The 20884-nt window shown below is 44.9% G+C and overlaps 1 protein-coding gene across 1 annotated transcript in view; it reads left to right on the top strand.

Moving 5' to 3' along the window:
• Positions 1–2090: 2090 nt before the first annotated feature.
• Positions 2091–20884, top strand: part of HS6ST3 (heparan sulfate 6-O-sulfotransferase 3) — a 534806-nt gene continuing 516012 nt past the window's right edge. The window contains exon 1 of the mRNA XM_050950170.1: positions 2091–2590. Within this exon, the coding sequence (XP_050806127.1) occupies positions 2091–2590 (500 nt within the window). The remainder of the gene's footprint in view (positions 2591–20884) is intronic.

The raw sequence follows: 20884 nt of genomic DNA, 5'->3' as shown, positions 1-20884 counted from the left end.
GTCCCCTGCCCAAATATATGTAAGGGGACTGTTATCCCCTACATTCAGTGGGGGTGTTTGGTTGCTAGCTCCCAGCCCTAAAAGGGGAGGGATCGGTGGCAAATCAGGACCTGAGACTGACAGTCCCCAGGAACAATGGCGAGAGGCCAATGCTCCAGGTCAGCCTGATTGACAGGGTGGGCAGGCTAATCAAAGAGACAGAAGGCCAGGGTGGGTCCCGTCCTCCGTGTGAGCTGGAATTGCCTGGGTCAGACGGAGTGGGGCCGAGCTAAGAAGAGAGCAGGGGCCCAAGCTAAGCTGCTAGGAGCAGAGCTGCAGCCCAAAAAGCCAGAGCACAGCCCGGAGAGAGCAGATCTGCCCTGGGAGGGGAGCTGCAGCAACCAGAGCCAGGGGGGCCAGACAAGCAGCCCAGGAAGCAGGTGAGAGCTGAGAGAGAGTCACAGAAGCCCTGGGAGCAGAGCTGTAGCAACTGGAGCCAGAGAGGCCAGAGAAGCAGCCCAGGGAGCTGAAGGCAGAGCAGCTGCAGCAGCCTTGCTGAGGCAGTATGGAGCTGGGGCTGGAGCAGTCCACAGCTGGGTGCGGTGAGCCGCTAGGGAAAGCGAGGGGGACCCTGGGTAGTGGGTCCCGCACAGGGAGATACCTCAGCCAAGAGGCTCTGCAGGCCAGACTTGGAGGGGGAATCATAACCCTGACAGAGCAGGGGTGACACTGGGGAGAAGGGTCCTGCCACCCAGAGCCTGAGTGTGTGTGGCCACTGCCAGAGAAGCGTCCAACCTGCAGCGTCCCTGCAGCACAACCAGGGCCTGAGAAGGAGGCCTAGGACCTACAAGGAACAGACTGTGAACTTCCCTGACATTCCAGAGAGACTGTTTGTAATGGTCTCTGCCACAGAGCAGGGTGATGTGTTCTCCTTTAACCTTTTCCATTTTTCCTTATTCTTTTTTTAAATTAATTGTTAATTAAATAACTTGTATTTGCTTTAAATTGTATGATGTGATCAGTGGGTCAGGGAGGTGCGCAGTGCGGACACCATAGCCCCTGTCCTTGGTGACCACAACAGGGTTGGAGGTTGAGCCCCCCGAGGAATCTTGGGCCCAGCCTTGTTGGGGTTAGGAGGACTCTGCCAGACAGGGGAGTGGAAGGGGAGGCCTCAAGGGCAGGGAGGCCTCTGGGTAAAGAAAGTGGGAGCAAGGACTCAGATCCTTTTGCCAGCCCACTTCACCGGGGTAGTGCAGAAGCCAGGAAAATTCCCCACAATAGTGGGATCATTCCCCTGCTTACGTATATTATATATATATACAGCAATCTCATGTTCTGGGACGCTGGGGTTCCGGATACAATCCTAACACCCATTTACCCTTGGACATCGCTATGCTCTCTGCTCTGGGCGCCTGGCGGTGCAGAGTCTTGGTACCACAGTTTGTGGTGACGGAGCCACTACCTGCTATTGCAGGTAGCGCACTCCACCCACTATTGCCACTCCCGCAGTAACACCTCACCTGCCCTTGCAACAGTAACACGTGGAAGAGCAGCTTCTCCTCTTTTATTGGCTGTCGCCCGTCCCTTCCTCCCGTATTTCATTGGCTGGTGCAGCAGCCCCTCGCAAAAGCCATTGGTCTCCGTCTGGTACCTGCAGGGATGGAGAACGCCCTCTTTTTCGCTGCCGCCTCCCATTGGTTGGTGAGCCGGAGCGCTGGCCGCTACCATTGGCTGTTCCTGTAGCCGCCTGGCAGGGATTGGCGGGCGGGGGGTTTGGCTTGGCAAGGTGCTGGAGGAGCGGAGGCGTGAGGTCGCGCTGCCGCCTGACAGTTATTCGGTCGGTTGCTGCCGCCTCGCGCGGTGGCGTCGCGCGTGACTCCTTCGGGCTGCCGAAGCCCTAACGCTGCCGCCGCCAGGCGCCGCTTCAGTAGCGTCCGCGCCCCGCTGCCGCTTGGGCGCCCGAGCGGCAGCGAGGGGAAGTGCCGCCGCGACCATGCCGGTGCCCCGGCGGGGGAGGGAGCCAACGGGAGCGCCCGCCCAGCCAGAGCCGAGCAGCGCCCGCCGGGACAGGCGCCTGCCCCCCGCCTGAGCCCGCTCCCGGAGCCCGCACCATGGACGAGCGGCTCCACAAGTGGCTCCTGCCGCCGCTGCTGACGCTGCTCTTCGTGCTCATCATGTACCAGTACGTGTCCCCGTCCTGCCCCGGCGCCGCCTGCCCGCGCCGCCCGCCCGCCGCGCACCGCGGGGCCCCGGCCCGGGCCGCCCAGCAGCCACAGGAGGAGGGGGCGGCGGCGCTGCCGCGGCTGGTGCCCAAGTTCCCGTTCGCGCGGGCTGAGCTGTGCCGCCGGGTGCAGTTCGACATGCGGGGCCGCGACGTGATCGTCTTCCTGCACATCCAGAAAACTGGCGGCACCACCTTCGGGCGGCACCTGGTGCGGAACATCCGCCTGGAGCAGCCCTGCTACTGCCGCGCCGGCCAGAAGAAATGCACCTGCCACCGGCCCGGGGGGGACAAGGACACCTGGCTCTTCTCCCGCTTCTCCACCGGCTGGAGCTGCGGGCTGCACGCCGACTGGACCGAGCTCACCAGCTGCGTGCCCGCCGCCATGGAGCGCAGGGGCTGCCCCGGCAACCGCACCCTCAGGTCAGTGTCTGCCCCGCGGGGAGGGAGGGTTGCAGTGCCCATCGCGCCGGAGGGGATGCCGGCAGCTGTCCGGGAAAGGCAACGGCACCGGCTGCTGCGCCTTGCAAAGTGCCGGGTCAGACCCCTGCCCTTGGAGGATGGTCCTGGGGAGGGCAGCGCTTAGGTTGACCAGACAGCAAGTGTGAAAAATCAGGAGGGGGTTGGGGGTAGTAGGAGCCTATATAAGAAAAAGACCCAAAACTCAGGACTGTCTCTATAAAATCGGGACATCTGGTCACCTTAGCAGCGCTGGGGGTATGGAAGGTGACAGTCCACCCCCTTCTGCAGTGCTACAGATAGACACAGAGGTGAACTGCCCATATGCATGGATCTGTGGCACTCATCCCGTTGCTGCTGCAGACTCTCACAATACAGAGCTTTGTTGTTGTCTCGGCATTTTTCTATCCAGCCCAGGCTCTCCTCTAGTCTAAATTCAGTCTTTCTTCAACTACTGGCTAGCTCTATTTATTCTGAGCAGAAGGACCCCTTGCAATGTACCCGACTCTTCAACAATCACCCTTATAAATACCTTTCTAAATAAAAGGCCTGATCCATATTGTTAAAAGCCCCTTTGAAAAACAAAAATTGAGCTCTAAAAGTTAATTTGCATTATTTCATGTATGTTCATTTATTTTTTGCATTTAACTTTAGTCAGTTTCATTTGCTTGCTCTCATGAACTAGTAATCTTTGGATTGCACAATAGAATATTTAAGTCCAAATATAAGGACTTTTGGTGGGAGAGTAGGCCTCTATTTTTCTCTATCTCAGTAACATAACTGTTGGCATGGGTGTCTGAATTTCTGAGACAGCTTTTCAGCAACTCAGCATCTAAGGGATTTTGATAAATTTGGATCAGTTTATTCAGTTATTCACATTGTTGTCTACATGGAAGAAAGGTAATGAAACCTAAAAGTTTACCAAAAAAAAAAGTATCTACAGGCATATGCTTCATACTTTTAATCAGTGTTAGAGTGCAGACTTTGGTAAAGTCATTAGACTTCTGTATTTTAGGGTTGTTTATCACCAAAAATATAACCCCAGATATGGTTTGCTGTGTGTGCAGATACACTTATATTTATGATCCCTTATGCTTCATGGCATGTTTTTCTGAGCTTTGTTAATCATGCTTACAAGCAGGTTGTAAATTTTGAACTCGTCTGAATTTAATGCATTGGAATTAAAGATTTCCAGTCACTTCAAGTGGTTGGTAGCAGATGCTGCTGCTGTTCTCAGGAGCCAGAGAACATGCAAAAGCCACAGTGGCCAGAGGGTTCTGAGACTAAATCCTGTATTTCACTTTTACCTACCCATCTAATTTCAGTTCCTTTCATGAGACAGTGAATACAGTTTAATTATAAATAAACTCCACTCTCTGGCAACTTTTCAAGAGCTCTTCCCCAGGGCTTTAATTAAAAACTACAAATCAGTTCATATTTGACAGGAAGGTCACAACTTTAGATGCTCTCCTCCAATGCTTATTTTTCCTTATCCACAAAGACTTGTAATACAGTACTTCTGTTCTTAAACCTGGGTACATTCATTTACTGACAAACTTCCAGTCTCAATGGATTGCTTCACTTCTATATTTATTGTGCATATACATATATATTCCTTATACAATTTAAAGATGTGAAAGGAAATAAACTTAATTCCCTTTTGTGATGAGATTACTACACTTAACATCTCTTTTCAGCAATTTGTTTTTCTGCTAGGGCTTGTCTACCCTTGGAAATTTACCAGAATACCTAAATGAGAGAAAGTCACTCCTATTCCAGGAGCAGAGTGTCCAATCAGGCTAATACTGAAATTATTCCACAATAGGTACCCATGTAAATTTTGAAGTATAAACAAGCCATTAAACTTTTTCTCCTGTTTTTCCTTCCTCCTCCAGTTGCACTATGTGCAAGAATGTAAGCAGTAGAGATCTCAGCTGAAATCGTATAGTCTATGACAGTCCACATGCAGTAAACAAAATCAGGATCAAAACCATCATTGCACTTTGTCAGACAAGTTTCCCTAAAGCAATAATTAATATACTCTTAGATTTACGAAGTCTGTAGCCATCCTATTTTGTATTGTGTTCCTGTCAGCTCTTGCAAGAGGAACAAGGTCTCAGCTTGTCAGTACCTAAACAGAAGACTTATAAGGAGCACTTGCATGCCAGAGGAATTAACCTTTGGTAATCTAATAGGCGACAGATTTCCTTCTAAGTCAGCATTGAGCCAGTATGTTAGAGGCACTGTAAACAATTGTAAAGCAGAAATACTGAGCGTATGTGGACATTAAAGTGTTTGCTACAATTGTTTTCAATAAAAGTTTAATAAAATCTTTAAACTTAACTCTTTAAATTTAATCTTTAAACACTTGTGATACCTTGATACTTCTTAAAGGATTTAAACTTCTGTCTACTTAGGAAAATATATTCACAATTAGGGCCTAAATTTCTCCCTGTGAGCTAAATCGAAAAAACTCCTTCATTTAACTATTTGGGTGTAGAAATGTAATTGTTAAAATAATAGCTCCTTATCTTCTGTTGGAGAGTGGGAAAAGTATTAATTCCTCATTGATAAACCCATTGACTCTAAAACTTCAGATTTTTAAATATAGTACATTTCACATTGTTTCAAAATATTAATTGACGTTTTGTGCAGAAGAGGAAAAATTGATGTGAGGGAGATGAGGTCCCCTGTATGTATACACTTAATTCCCATCTGAAAACACTTACACATGTTCTTATTTTTATTCATGTGAGTAGTCCCCTGGAAGACAAACAACTACCATATATACTTGTTCATAAGCCAAAATTTTAGTACAAAAGAGGAGCACCAGACAAGGAGGTCGGCTTATGAACGGGTATAGAGAGGGAGAGGTGAGATACAGCCCCTCCCCCCAACAGAGGGAGCAATGAGAGAGGCAGCAGAGCCAGAAGGCAAGAGGCAGGGCCAGAGTCTCTCCGCTTCTGGCCACGCTGCTTTCCCCCTAGCTTCCAAAGCAGCTGCAGCTCCAGGGCTGGCAGGCTGCAGGTTGCAGCTGTGCTGCTCAGCTTCACCCCCCAGAGCAGGCTGTGGCCATGCCACTGAAGCACGCTGCGGCTGTGCCACCTGACCCAGCCCGCTGGAGCATGCTGCGGCCATGCCACCTGATCTGGCCTGCTGGAGCAGCTCCAGCCAGGTCAGAGAGAGCCTCCCCTGGCCCTGGAGAGTGTGGAGGTCCTGGGCTAGGGGTGGAGTCATGTGTGGGGTTGTCACAGGGGTTACTCCCCTGACTCCCAGCTTCTCCCACACCCCCCCCCCCGCCAAAAAAAAAAATTCCCCAGCAGTTGCCGTCCCGGCTCGTCAGGGTAAACAGCTGGCACACCTTTGTTTACTTAGGTTTACCTCCATGCCTGCAGATGCTCGAGCTAAACAAACCATCTCGGCCCACCAGTGGCTTATCCTGATAGCCCTGGAACCAAAGTTTGCTGACCCCTGAATTATAGGGTTGGCTTATGAACGGGTTATAAAAATTTCGATTTTTACTTATCCAACTTGGTGGAGTCAACTTATAAACAAACCAGTTTATGATTGAGTACATACGGTAATTTAATCCTCAACATTTGGCTGTTACCTTAGTGGGATTAATTGTGTGAAATGTGACTAATGGTATGGACATCTATGATTCCAGGGCATGGATGTGGTTTATAGGACATTTTGTACAGGTGTGTTTATACAGTTCGTACATTTATAAAGATGTTAAACTGTAAACGTTATACCTCGTTTATAAGGGAAGGAGCTAGACTTTGGATAACTTTAGGGACTATCTGAAGTGCTTGGTATTAAATTTGCAGCTTCATTAGTACTCTATCACCATCATAATCCTTGTGATATAGATAATTAAGGAGAGGGGATATTATTTATATGGAAGTTGTTTGTTAAATATTGTCTTGTGTTACATTCTCCTTTCATTTGTTGTGTTTACAATTATTATTTACTAGCCAGAAGCTGAGGGTTAAATTAATTGTTTCAGAAGATTGGGAATGCAAGATAAAATGGAGTGATAGGATTAAAGATTGTAAATAGGATATTAAAGTGTATTAAATTAGACTATTGATAATGCAAATTTAAAAGATAGAGAAGTGTTAGAAAACAGTTTGAAGAAAAACCATAGAGGTTGTTCAATTGACTGCTACTAGTCATTTAATTAAAGCAAATACAGAAATAATTCACAGAATTATAATATCTGTTTTCTTTTTGGGAAATCATTTGGTCCTTTAGTAATGTTATAGCCCTTCTCAAACTTTTATCTGATCTAATCAATGGATGTAACTATTCACTGTATCCTGGTAGTATTTGTTGCATGTATTGTATTACATCCTGTGTCAGGTTAAGATAAGCTGACCAGATAGCAAGTGTGAAAAATAAGGAGAGGGAGCAGGGGTGGGTAATAGGAGCCTATATAAGAAAAAGCCCCAAATATCAGGACTATCCCTATAAAATTGAGACCTCTGGTCAGCCTAGGTTAAGAGAGAGACAAAGCAAATTTAATAGAGTAAGGCCAGAAGGATCCATTAAGATAATCTAGTCTGATCTCCAAGTTGTTCTATTTACTTGAAACTCAGTTTGTATAGTACCTCAATAAAAGTCTGATCCTGTAAAGTGCTGACTGCCCCCTGCTGTGAGCACCTTTCACTCCCACTGAAGGAGGAATCAAGCCCTAACCACCTGTTTAGGGACATACACCAAGAGACTTAAATTACATTTTAATCACGATTTCCAGTATTCAGTTTATGTGAATGGAATTTTTACCTAAACTAAATTTTTACCTAAACGGTTAGATATTATACATGACACCTTAAAGCCTCTGGACGGATATTAGGAATTAGACTTCTACTTCTGCTTTATACCATAGGTTAAATTTTATTGTTACAGTAATTGCTAAGTGAATTTGCAGTTGCAGCTCAGAGAAAATCTTTGGCTAAATATCTAGCCAAGGACTTCACTTGAGTTGAGATCAGGAAGATGATGAGAAAGCTCTGATTGTGAATGTTACCAAAGTGTTTGATCCTTTGGGCTATATTAGAATATATCCTTGGTTTAATGAAAAAGATTGTGTATTTTGCTTTTTTTTTCTTTTAACATCATGCAGTTAACATAAGCTTCCATCTCAACTCTTTATATGGTAATATACTGAGAAAATAAGATATTTAGGATTTAAACCCTTTCATCATTAAGCTCATATAATATTAGCTATTATTTGCATTATAAAGTTTTACGTTAACATTTACAAACATTTCAAAAGGTGTTTCATCTGAACACTGTCATATACATTTATTTTTTATAAGTGATTATGAAGAAAATTATTTGAATCTACTACCAGTGACATGATTTTATTTTTTAACATGGTTGTACAGGAATGGTTTAGTAATTAAACCCTTGATGGGCTCTGGAGGGGTCAAAACAGATATGACAACTAAAAAATGCAGTTAAGGTATTGCTTCACAAGTATGTTTTTCTCTGTAACATTAACATACTCTTCAGGGAGGTATGGGGAGTTCTTAACTTAGCATTTCCTATATCCCAGAAAAGTATGGGGAGTAGATGTCACTGTTGTGCAGCCGGTTCTAGCTCCGGTTTAACCTTCATCAGGGTTTGCAGTCTGAAGTTAATGTAAGTCACTTGCTGCCATCAGTGGTACTTCTCAGATTTTCAAAAGCCTAAGTGTAGGCTTCTATTCTTGAAAATGTTGTCAGTGTACAAAAGTTTACAATAAATTTAATTCATTGGAATTCTAAATGTTCATTGTAAAAACTGAATCTGTTTATTTTAAAGTGACAGATTTCATGCCATTGAGAAGTTCTTATTAACAAAAATACAGTTTTCAGCATCAGTGACTAAAACACTTACACACGTTTAGCTGTTAGTGCATAAGTAGACCTATTGCAATACTTGCTTCGTTGGTTACAGGATCTTCTTTGGTTTAGTATTTTTTTTTTGCCTAAAGCAGTTTTATAAAGTTTAAATAAAATGCCAAATGAGTAGCAGCATTTTAAAAACAATGTTTACAGTTAATCTTAAATTTTAATCTAAGACTGCAATAGCACAGTTTTTCAAATTTAAAAAAAAAACTGATTTAAATAAGAGTGAGGGCATCTTTGTAACAGGTGATTTACATCAGTGACTTAAATCTCTCCACCCTAACCCTGTGTCTCGAAATCCCTCTAGAATTTGTTCAGAATAATTTAGTTAACTTTATGAATGTGCCATGCCTCGTAAAGCTGTGGATTCACAAATAATTCTAATGCAGAAGAACTAAGATGCCAGCAGTAATACTGTTATACAGATATACAGCTGCATTATTGTGTATGAGAATGCATATATGCATGTACATGAAGCTGAGTGTATACAAAACACATAACATTAAATATATTCATAAAGTTCTTAAACATTTGGAAATCTCTGTAAATGTGTAGGGAATAAAGTCCTTGTGTACATAGGATGGGGTGAAAAGAGCAGGCTTCAGCTTTCTCAAACTGAATAAACATTAGGATAACCAATACCCCAAAGCCTATTGAACAAAATTAATGGTCCATTGCGGGAGGACACAAATATAGTTGGGCACCATCTGTCTGATCTCCTAAAATCACCAATTTAATCCAGCCAGATGGTTCCAGTTGGGAAGGTCCTGAGTGTTAGTCTCCAAGGCTGGATTGCAACTTCCATGATACCTGAGGGAAGAGATACTTGCACTTCCAGGGAATGCAGGGGTAGCATTCGGTGGGTTCCATTCTGGTCAGGGGAGTGGAGATTGCTTTGTGAAGCTCTGTCCAACTAGGAGCTGCTGCTAGAAAACCAGGAGCTGCTGCTGAGATTTGCTGGGGCTTTGACCAAGGAGAGAGCCACAGAATTTATTGCTGGGCTTCGTTGGCGCTAAGGCAGAGACTGTTGCTGTGCCTAGAGCTGACTGAGGTTGGCTGCAGTGAAGGAACGTGAGTAACCACCACTTTTGTTTCAGAAAGTGCTTGCAAAGAAATGGAGATAGTGAAGAGACTTTAATGGATTTCCCTGAGTCTGAGAAGAGATGAAGTGGCCTTATTGTCTAATGAAGATCCAGGGTCACTAACCTGTGGTTAAAACAACTCCCATCATCAGAGGGGTTATGGAGGTTTGAATGACCTGAAGTTAGAATTGCTCTGCCCCTTGTTACCTTAGCTGTACTGCCTTACTGGAGCAGTAGAGTTCAGTTCACAGATTAATATCTTCAAGTGTGCCCGCACAACCAAGTTTCTAGAACTCTCAAATTAAGAGGAGTACACACTCAAGTGTGGGGTAAATTAAGTTGATTAAGTTTAATTTACTACTGAAAGCTGCATTTATGAATTGATTTGTTGAAATGAAGGTTGTGACATTTTAATTAATCTTAATCTGTTATCACGTTTTACTACATTGTTAAGTAAAGATGTGTTAACCTTAGTCTAAATTTATATTGGATGCATATTGTTTTTAATTGGTACTTTTCAGTTAGACCCCTCACATAGATCAACTCAGGTTTATTCCTTGTGATCCCCAAGACATGCCAGTGAATGTGTATGAGGCCCAGTCAGGTGTATAGTATAAGGACTGCAGCTGAAGGATGGATAGAGGATTCCTACCTATCCAACATCACCCCAGGATACTCAGAATCTCCTTTACTGTTGACAACATCAGGCACCTGGGCACACAGGTAAGTGTTGCCTCCTCCTGAGTAACCCAGGAAGGGAAGGGGTGGTACACAAGCATAATATGAAATTAAATTGAAAATTTAAATTAAAAAAGTTAAAGCTTAGAACTGTTTAAACATAAATTGTCAACATCTCATGTCAAAATATAATAAGCAAATATCCTTAAGTCATACTTTGTTTTCAGGCAGCATTTTTCTAACCTTGCCTATCTGTAAATTTCAGTTGTTATTGAGGGAAATATTTTTTCATCAGTTTGTGTCTATGGTGAAATTGACATTTAGTGATTAAAAATCTAATCCTTCCAAGACTACTGATTAGCAATCTAGAGAATAGAGGGATTGTTGCATTGCTAGAATACTTTACCCCTGAAATGAAGTATATGAACAGTTTAAAAGACACAGCAAATACTAGTCAACAGTTGAAAACAAGAGTAAAAACGATTCTTGTGTTCAAAAGTGCATGGGAAACTTACAAGGACAGAATGTGTGTAATCACCAAAGCTAAAAATTGGCCAGGAAACTGATTTGTAGCACTTCCTGTTCCTGTAAAAAGTTCCATTAGATCTTAAGTCAGAGTTAAAACGTTGGTTTAGTCTCTTCTAAAACAAACCCAAATGCATCTCTCTAGTTCCTTTCACTGGAATCCTCTGGGTGCAAGCAAGACTTTATACAGTCCTAGAATCATCAAAATGTAGTGAAGGGCTGAAAGGGACCTCGAAAGGTCATCTAGTTTAGCCATCTGCACTGAGGCAGACCAAGTATATCCAGACTGTCCCTGGTAGCTGTTTGTCTAACCTGTTCTTAAAAACCTTCAATGACAGAGATTCCACAATCTTCCTTAGAAACATGTCCAGAACTTAAACTTTCTAACTATAAGAATAGTTATACTAATCTAACCTAAATCTCCCTTGCTGCAGATTAAGCCCATTACTTTTCCTCCTATCTTCAGTGGACATGGAGAACAATTGATCACAGTCCTCGTTATAACAGCCTTTAACATATTTGAAGACTGTTATCATGTGTCCGCCCACCCTCGTGTTCTTTTCTCAAGACTAAACATGTCCAGTTTTTTAACCTTTCTTAATAGGTCATTTTGTTGCCCTCCTCTGGAGTCTCTCCAACGTAGTCCATGTCTTTCTTAGTGTGGTGTCTCTCGCCTCTCTCCCCTCACCAATGGGTGCTTGCAGTTTTGGACAATGATTAAATTCTGTTTATCATATAGAAAATCTGCTTCCTATAAAATTATGCTAAATGATAAAAGTGAGATAGAGCTCCTCTAAATAAGGATGGATGGATCATAGTCCCTTTTTATGGAAATCGTAGTTGTGATCCTGAATCTCCATATGTATTCTTATAGAACAAGCTAGTTTTAGTCCTGCTCTATACTTGAAAGATGACCAGTTGCTCAGAACTGATGCTGAATGCAGATTAGCTGCAAGTGTAGAAAAAGATAGTGTTCAGCACTGGCTCAGAAAGAGGTCAAAACTTGGTTGCACTATAGCAGGCACCTGTTATGAGCAACAGTAACGTGTATAGTATAGATCAGTCCTTTCAGACAATTTAATGGTGTGGAGGGGAAGGTTTTTGTATTTAAACAAATGTTCAGTGTGGCAGTATTTGAAGCCCTTCCATTAGTTGGACAACACATGATGTAGCTAGGAGCTCACTTACCCCCTTTAGATATTCTTCACAGCCTCTTCTAATATTTTTTTTGAACTTTTTTTCCTGGTTCTGTGATATGTGGGGTTTTTGGCGTCCTTGACACTTCTTGTTTGACACTCCACTTCTCAAACGTGACTTCCTATTGACCTTTCTTATTCCTAGCTTCTTTCTCGGAGATGGGGTGGTATGCTTTTGTTATCACTACTTCCTGGTCTACACTACGAGTTTAGGTCGAATTTAGCAGCGTTAGATCGATTTAACCCTGCACCCGCCCACATGACAAAACCATTATTTTCAACTTAAAGGGCTGTTAAAATCGATTTCGGTACTCCTCCCCCGACGAGAGGATTAGCATTGAAATTGACTTTGCTTGGTCGAATTTCGGGTAGTGTGGTTGCAATTCGATGGTATAGGCCTCCGGGAGCTATCCCAAAGTGCTCCATTGTCACCGCTCTGGACAGCGCTCTCAACTCCGATGCACGGCTAGGTAGATAGGAAAAGGCCCGCGAATTTTTGAAGCTCATTTCCTGTTTGGCCAGCGTGGCAATCTGCAAGTTAGTGCAGATCTCATCAGCAGAGGTGACCATGATGGAGTCCCAGAATTGCAAAAGAGCTCCAGAATGGACCGAACGGGAAGTATGGGATCTGATGACTGTATGGAGAGATGAATCCATGCTATCAGAACTCCATTCTAAAAGACAAAATGCCCAAACATTTGAAAAAATCTGCAAGGGCATGAAGGACAGAGGCTATAACAGGGACCTGCAGCAGTGCCTCATGAAACTTAAGGAACTGAGGCAAGCCTACCAAAAAAACAGAGGGGCAACGGCCACTCCAGGTCAAAGCCCCAGACATGCCACTTCTGTGATGAGCTGCATGCCATTCTTGGTGGTGCAGCCACCATTACCCCACCCCTGTTCTTTGACTCCATCAGTGGAGTAGCATGCAACAAGGATGTGGGTTTTGGGGACGAGGAAGATAGCTCACAACAAGGAAGTGGAGAAATTGTTTTCCCTGACAGCCAGGAACTGTTTCTCACCCTGGACCTGGAGTCAGTACCCCCTGAATCCACCCAAGGCTGCCTCCTGGGCCTGCCAGGCGGAGAAGGGACCTCTGGTGAGTGTACCTTTGTAAATATTATACATGGTTTAAAAGCAAGCATGTTTAATGATTGATTTTTCCCTGGCGTTTGCGGCCAGTACAGCTACAGGAAAAGTCTGTTAACGTGTCTGGGGGTGGAGCGGAAATCCTCCAGGGACATCTCGATAAAGCTTTCCTGGATGTACTCTCAAAGCCTTTGTGAAAAGTTTCTGGGGAGGGCAGCCTTAGTCCGTCCTCCATGATAGGACTCTTTACCATGCCAGGCCAGTAGCACGTAGTCTGGAATCACTGCATAACAAAGCATGGCAGCATATGGTCCCATTGTTTGCTGGCATTCAAACAGCATCTGTTCTTTATCTCTCTGTGCTCTCCTCGAAAGAGTGATATAATTCCTAGTCACCTGGTTGAAATAGGGTGATTTTATTAAGGGGACATTCAGAGGTGCCCGTTCCCGCTGGGCTGTTTGCCTGTGGCTGAACAGAAATGTTCCCCGCTGTTAGCCGTGCTGTGGGGGGAGTGGTGAAGGGATCATGCCGGCAAAGTATCTGTGTGTGTGTGAGGGGGGTTAGTTGGGTTTGTGCTGCACGTTAACCCGAAAACCGCAGCCTCTCCTCCTTTTAAATGGCCAACCCAATAGCTGCTTAGTATGGGAAATGAGAGCCCTGCTGTTTGAAACCATTCCCACATGTTATGAAGGTTAAAGAAGCCAAGAGACTGTGTTTTACCATGGCTGCCTGCAAGCCAAATTCTGTTGCCCAGCCCTGTGTGAAAGATCTTTCGCGCCAAACCAGCATACCCTCAATAAGAGGCAAAATGCAACCTTGTATCGAAAGCACATGTGCTATGTAATGTTAACAGCAAGGTTTAGCATGAAAGAGTCTACTGATTGTTCTCTAAAATGTGTCTTTTTAACTACCACTCTTCTTTTTTTCCTCCACCAGCTGCAAATGTTTCAGCGCTCCCACTATCTTCTCCTTCCCAGAGGCTTGTGAAGATTAAAATGAGAAAAAAACACACTCGCGATGAAATGTTCTCTGAGCTCATGCAGTCCTCCCACACTGAAAGAGCCCAGCAGAATTCATGGAGGCAGACAATGTCAGAGTTCAGGAAAGCACAATATGAGCGTGAGGACAGGTGGTGGGCTGAAGATGATAGGTGGCGTCAGGTTGCTGACAGAAGGCAAGAGGCAATGCTGAGGCTACTGGAGGAACAAACTGATATGCTCCGGCGTATGGTCGAGGTTCAGGAAAGGCAGCTTGAGCACAGACCACAGCTACAGCTCCTGTGTAACCAACCACCCTCTTCCCCAAGTTCCATAGCCTCCTGCCTCAGACACCCAAGAACGTGGTGGGCGGGCCTCCAGGCACCCAACCGCTCCACCCCAGAGGACTTCCCAAGAACAGAAAGCTGGCATTCTCAATAAGTTTTAAAGTGCAGTGTGGCCTTGTCCTTCCCTCCTCCCCCCACCCCACCCTGTGCTTCCCTCCTCCCCCACCCCTACCGGGCTACCTTGGCAATTATCCTCCTATCTGTGTGATGAATTAGTAAAGAATGCATAAATGTGAAGCAACAATGACTTTATTGCTTTTGCAAGCGGTGATTGAAGGGGGACAGAAGGGTGGTTAGCTTACAGGGAAGTAGAGTGAACCAAGGGATGAGGGGTTCATCAAGGAGAAACAAACAGAACTTTCACGCTGTAGCCTGGCCAGTCATGAAACTGGTTTTCAAAGCTTCTCTGATGTGCATCACTCCCTCCTATACTCTAACCGCCCTGGTATCTGGCTGCGCGTAATCAGCAGTCAGGCAATTTTCTTCAAACCCCCCCCCCACCCCTGCCATAAATGTTTCCCCCTTACTCTCACAGATATTGTGGAGCGCACAGCAAGTGATAATAATGGGAATATTGGTTTCTCTGATATCTATCCGAGTCAGTAAACTGCGCCAGCACGCTTTTAAATGTCCAAATGCACATTCTACCACCATTCTGCACTTGCTCAGCCTATACTTGAACAGCTCCTGACTACTGTCCAGGCTTCCTGTGTATGGCTTCATGAGCGATGGCATTAAGGGGTAGGCTGGGTCCCCAAGGATAACTATAGACATTTCAACATCCCCAATGGTTATTTTATGGTCCGGGAAGAAAGTCTCTTGCAGCTTTTGAAACAGACCAGAGTTCCTGAAAATGCGAGCATCATGTACCTTTCGCAGCAATCCCACGTTGATGTTGGTGAAACGTCCCTTGTGATCCACCAGTGCTTGCAGCAGCATTGAAAAGTACCCCTTTCGGTTTATGTACTCGCTGGCTTCGTGCTCTGGTGCCAAGATAGGGATATGGGTTCTGTCTGTCACCCCACCACAGTTAGGGAATCCCGTTGCAGCAAAGCCATTCACTGTGACCTGCACATTTCCCAGAGTCACTACCCTTGATATCAGCAGTTCTTTGACTGAGTTGGCTACTTGGATCACTGCAGCCTCCACAGTAGATGTGCCCACTCCAAATTGATTCCTGACTGACTGGTAGCTGTCTGGTGTTACAAGCTTCCACAGGGCTATTGCCACTCGCTTGTGTGTATTGCACTTCAGGGCAGAGGAAAGCAAGTCACAAAGTTCCATGAAAGTGCCCTTACACATGCGAAAGTTTTGCAGCCACTGTGAATCGTCCCAAACATGCAACACTATGCGGTACCACCAGTCTGTGCTTGGTTCCTGGGCCCAGAATCAGTGTTCCACGGTATGAACCTGCCCCATTAACACCATGATGTTCACATTGCTGGGGCCCATATTTGAGAGAAGTCTGTGTCCATGTCCTCATCACTCTCGTCACCATGCTGCCATCGCCTCCTTGCCTGGTTTTGCTTTTGCAGGTTCTGGATCTGCATATACTGCAGGATAATGTGCATGGTGTTTACAGTGCTCATAATTGTGGCGGTGATCTGAGTGGGCTCCGTGCTTGCCGTGCTATGGCATCTGCGCTGAAAAAAAGGTGCAAAATGATTGTCTGCTGTTGCTCTGATGGAGGGAAGGGTGACTGATGACATGGCTTACAGGGTTGTCACACAGAATGGCCCTCTCAAGGATTGAACTCACAATCCTGGGTTTAGCAGGCCAATGCTCAAACCACTGAGCTATCCTCACCCCACTATTCAGGGAGGGAGGGAGGAAGGAAGTGAGGAGCAAATGAATACAAAACAAATCTGGTCTTTTTATTGTTTTGATCCACTCCGTCTTTCTTATATATCTTAGACTGGCAGCAGACGGTGCAGTACGACTTCTAGCCATTGTCGTCTCCTGGCTACTCGGCAGAAAACGGTGCAGTACGACTTTTAGCCATCGTTGTCTCCTGGCTGCTCACTAGAAGACGGTGCAGTACCGCTGCTGTCCATCGTCATCTCCCATTTATGTCTAGGCGCTCCTGGCTGACCTCACAGAGGTCAGCCAGGAGCACGCATCTGCCCAGGTGCCTCCAACCAACCTCACCAAGGTTTGCTAAAGAGCACCCAGGAGACGACAATGATGGCTACCGATTGTAATGCACTGTCTGCTGCCAAAAGGCAACGAGCTGCTGTTGTGTAGCAATGCAGTACCACATCTGCCAGCACCCAGGAGACATATGGTGATGATGAGCTGAGCGGGCTCCATGCTTGCCGTGGTATGTCGTCTGCATAGGTAACCCAGAAAAAAAAGCAAGAAATGATTTATTGCCGTTGCTTTCACTGAGGGAGTGGTGGGGCCTGGCAACATTTACCCAGAACCACCTACGACAATGCTTTTGCCCCATCAGGCATTGGGAGCTCAACCCAGAATTCCAATGGGCAGGGGAGACTGCAGGAACTGTGGGATAGCTACCACAGTGCAATGCTCCGGAAGTCGACACTAGCCTCGGTACTGTGGACACACTCCGCCGAGTTAATGGTCTTAAGAGGGGATACACACAATCGACTGTATAAAATCAATTTCTAAAAAATCAACTTCTATAAATTTGACCTAATTTTGTAGTGTAGACATACCCTACATTTCTTTTTATTATGCAGCTGCCTAATTCCAAGTGACATTCCCAACCCCCATGGAACCTCCCAAAATATTCTGATTCTAATTTTTTCTCTTCTGTTAATCAAATTTTTCTTCATGATTTGTTTGAACTAGAGGTAAATAATTATGTATCCCATTACACTGCTAGATCTCAAACACCTGGAGTGTGGCCACTTCCAGAAATTAAAGTGTAGAAGCGAATAAAATGCAAGTATGTAGGGGAAGGGATATTGTGAAGCCAATTCATCCTGCAGTTTCACAGGGACCTTCAAGACCTTTGACACTTTTGTGGAGACAGCAAACAAGTGATAAAGACTCCAGTAAGACTGCTCATAAAACAAATACCAGTTAAGCCAATAAGGTGAATAACAGGTTGAGTGTAACTAGTTCCTTATTACCTTACAGATGTGGTGGAGAGTTTCATGTGATGCCGTTGCCATTAGAAAGTAAGGCATACCCTAGTCTAAGCTATGGGAATGTAACGGTTTGAGCTAACTTGGATCACTTGTTGGTTTCTGCACAGTGCTGGAGCTGATGTGGAGCTGCCCTGGAAATGGGGATCATTGGAACCTTTGTTTTTAACATATTGTACTGGTAGATGATGTCCCAAAATAGTGAGTCTGCACCTAGTCTGCTCCAGGTTGGGTATTTGTTAGGCAAAGAAATGAGGATAGACCAATGGGCTGAAATGGGACTGGGAAACTTAAAGGAAATGAACAGCACTGGAGCAATAGCACTGTCCCTTCCTCCACCTCTTGTGGTGCCAGATTCTTTATCCCACATCCAAACCCTCTAATCTCAGTGGTGATGCACACAGAGCTGAGAGGCACTAGCCTGGTGAGGTGCTGCTTGATAGATGCTCAGTTGAGACCTCTGGCGGGGTCACTGCTCCCTGGCTACTCGACCTTCACCTGCCCTCTGAACACCCATGAATTTGGGTCCAAAGTGTTCAGTAGTGCCCATCACAGTCCTTTTCCCTGGGCTCACACACACAGAGCATCATAGCCCTTCCTCCTTCCATAGATTCCCCCCTTCCTTTCTGGTAAGATGGTGCCCACCCTCCAGCTTCTCCCAGCTGCCCTGGAATCCTCTCACCTCTTGCCCATCTAGGCTGTTGAGTCTTCAGGGCTTTGCTGCTTGCACTTAGGAGCCATCTGCTGGCTTATTACAATATATAATCATTTTAGTATTGCACATAGGCTTGTCAGGATTCAATTCTAATCAGTCACTGTCAATAAATATCGATTTCAGTGTGTCAGCTGAAATCAAGAAACATCAATCACTAACAGTCGGCATGCCTGAAGGGGTCCAGTGTCACTGGCCCCACAGCTGTACAGGAAGCCCTCTGCCGCTTTCCTGTCATGGGAGTGAGGGAGTAGGGCTGTGGCTGCAGAGGGGTCCTTGGGTGGTTGCAGGGCCCATGTCACCCTATTCTTGCAGCCACAAGGTACTGGGAAGTTTATGGTTGTCCTGTCCCAGCAGAACAGGCACCTCTGCCAAAGACTGCAAGGAGGACAACACGTCCCTAGCTTCAGGGGTAGTCACCCTGCTGCTGAACATTTCCTGCCCAGGGACAGGTCCCACACTTCTGATTGGTGAGTGAGTGAGTGGGTCCAGTGACACTGTATCCCTGAAGGCACAAGGTGTGGGAAAAGCTATGTTCCTGGCCTGGCAAAGCAGAAACCCCTGGCTGGACTAGGAGAAGGAGGAGTTGTCATTGTCTCTGGCTGCAGAGGAGGCCATTCTGCTGCTGACTGGTTCTGTCCCTGGGATGGAGCCATTCATCAGTGGGATGGCTTCCCTTGCAGCCAGGGACTTTCCCTCTTTGCGGCCCTGGCCACAGGGGTCTCTGGTGTGCCCTGCCTGGACCCCAGCCTTCCCCGCACTTTGTGCATGCAGTAGGGTAGCCACTTAATGTTCTTGAATACAGAACATTCTGGCACTTCCAGGAATGGAGGAACATATTTTGATAAACTCACTGATTTATTAAACAAAGGGAAGTATTATCTGTAGGTAGTGAATTGAACTGGTTTGTTCCTGGTCACTATGCCTTCAGGATTTTAGAACTGATAGATCTCATTCTCTTTCACCTTGTTTTTATTTGTAAATTCAAAGAAAACAAGCTTTCCTGCTTTTTTCAACTTCCTGTTGCTTTCTTAACTTTGAATGAATCAGTCATTGAACTGAACTAGTTGAATAAACTGAAGTGAAGAAGATATTCTCTCTGTACCTACAGAAGAGGTTACAGTTATCAAAAGCTTTCTTAGCACTTCAACAAACTCTGGCTATGGGTGCCGAGCAAGTGACTTCGACCAGTTCAGTGAGCTGACTTTCTTTAACACTTAGCAACAAGCTTGTAATGTTTAATATGAATTTTAAAAATAATTTTAAGTTGATGTTAAGGTATTCAAGTTCAAGATCTGTCATTATTGCTGGTATTTGGTGTATAGTAGGTGATTTGGGGGATAGGACAAACTAAGTGTTAAATCCTTCCTTAGAAGGTTGCATCCTTTTAGATTCAAATTCTGAGGACTCCCACTATATTGATATAAACTAGCAAGATTAGGCCTCTATGGTTGCTCAATCACAATACAAGAAAATAAGTTTTTACAGGAGGACTGAAACATTTTATTGAGGCTAAGTTTTTAACTTAAAAAAAAAAAAAGCCAGTGACAGGGATTGTGTGGCAATGAACTGGTGAGGCCAATCATATTAACGTTCTGGAGGCTTATCTGGTGTTTGAGCGTGGTGAATAGCTGCAAATAGTTTAAAGGAGTTTGCCTTTTGGTAGTTAATGTGAACCAGAGCTAGCCAGTAACGTGTATCTTGCTTGTGACATCTTTGTTCTCCAAAATCAGATATCTCTGTGTGTGTGTATGTGTGTGGTGTGGGGGGGGGGGGGGAGAATAGACTTTCCAGTCATTGTCTGCATGGGATGTCCTTTCTGTGTTGATAAAGTATATGGATGTGCTTAGATGTCTTACCATCCCTTGAGTTAACTGCTCTCAAAAGTTCCAGATCCATTTAAGTCAAGTGTGTGGCATCCCTGGACTAATATGTTTAAAGAACTAACTACTGGTATTTAACAGTTTTAGTTCAACATGGAACAACTGATACAGTATCCATGCTACAGATTAAAATGGTAACAACTGTAATGGTAAAGTTGCACTGTAAATGCTTAATATCTTGGTGTTAATGGTTAAAGCTGTTTCATTTCCATGCTTATCTTCCTGAACTGTATTAAGTGTTTTGAGAGCATTAACTGAGTTTTCATGATGAGGGTCACAAATCAATAGAACACGTACGGTTAAAAGAAAAAGGAAAAAATACTAAAAATCTGCATATTTGGGCAAAAAGTATACAGTAATCTGACAACTACAAGCAATGGGAAAAAGTAAAATGTGCTGCTCATCCCTCTGAGGTTTTACTGTGTAACACATGCTGTTTTTTTTCTTGTCTCTTTGGGCAATTATACAGCACCTAATTATTAAAGGCACTTACAGGAATGTTTAAAATGGAACCGAAATGTTGCTACTAGTACTTTTACTGAATCTGGAAATCTACTCATAGACTCATAGGTCAGAAGGGACCAATCTGATCATCTAGTCTGACCTCCTGCACAAGGCAGGCCACAGAACCCCACCCATCCAATTTTATAACAACCCCTATCCCAGGACCGAGTTATTGAAATCCTCAAAAATGGTTTGAAGACCTCAAGCTGCAGGGAAACCACC

This window comes from Gopherus flavomarginatus, chromosome 1 (genome assembly GCF_025201925.1).
Source record: "Gopherus flavomarginatus isolate rGopFla2 chromosome 1, rGopFla2.mat.asm, whole genome shotgun sequence".
NCBI classification, from domain to species: Eukaryota; Metazoa; Chordata; order Testudines; family Testudinidae; genus Gopherus; species Gopherus flavomarginatus.
Note: the sequence above shows the minus strand (reverse complement) of the source record. Positions and strands in the feature narration are given on the sequence as shown.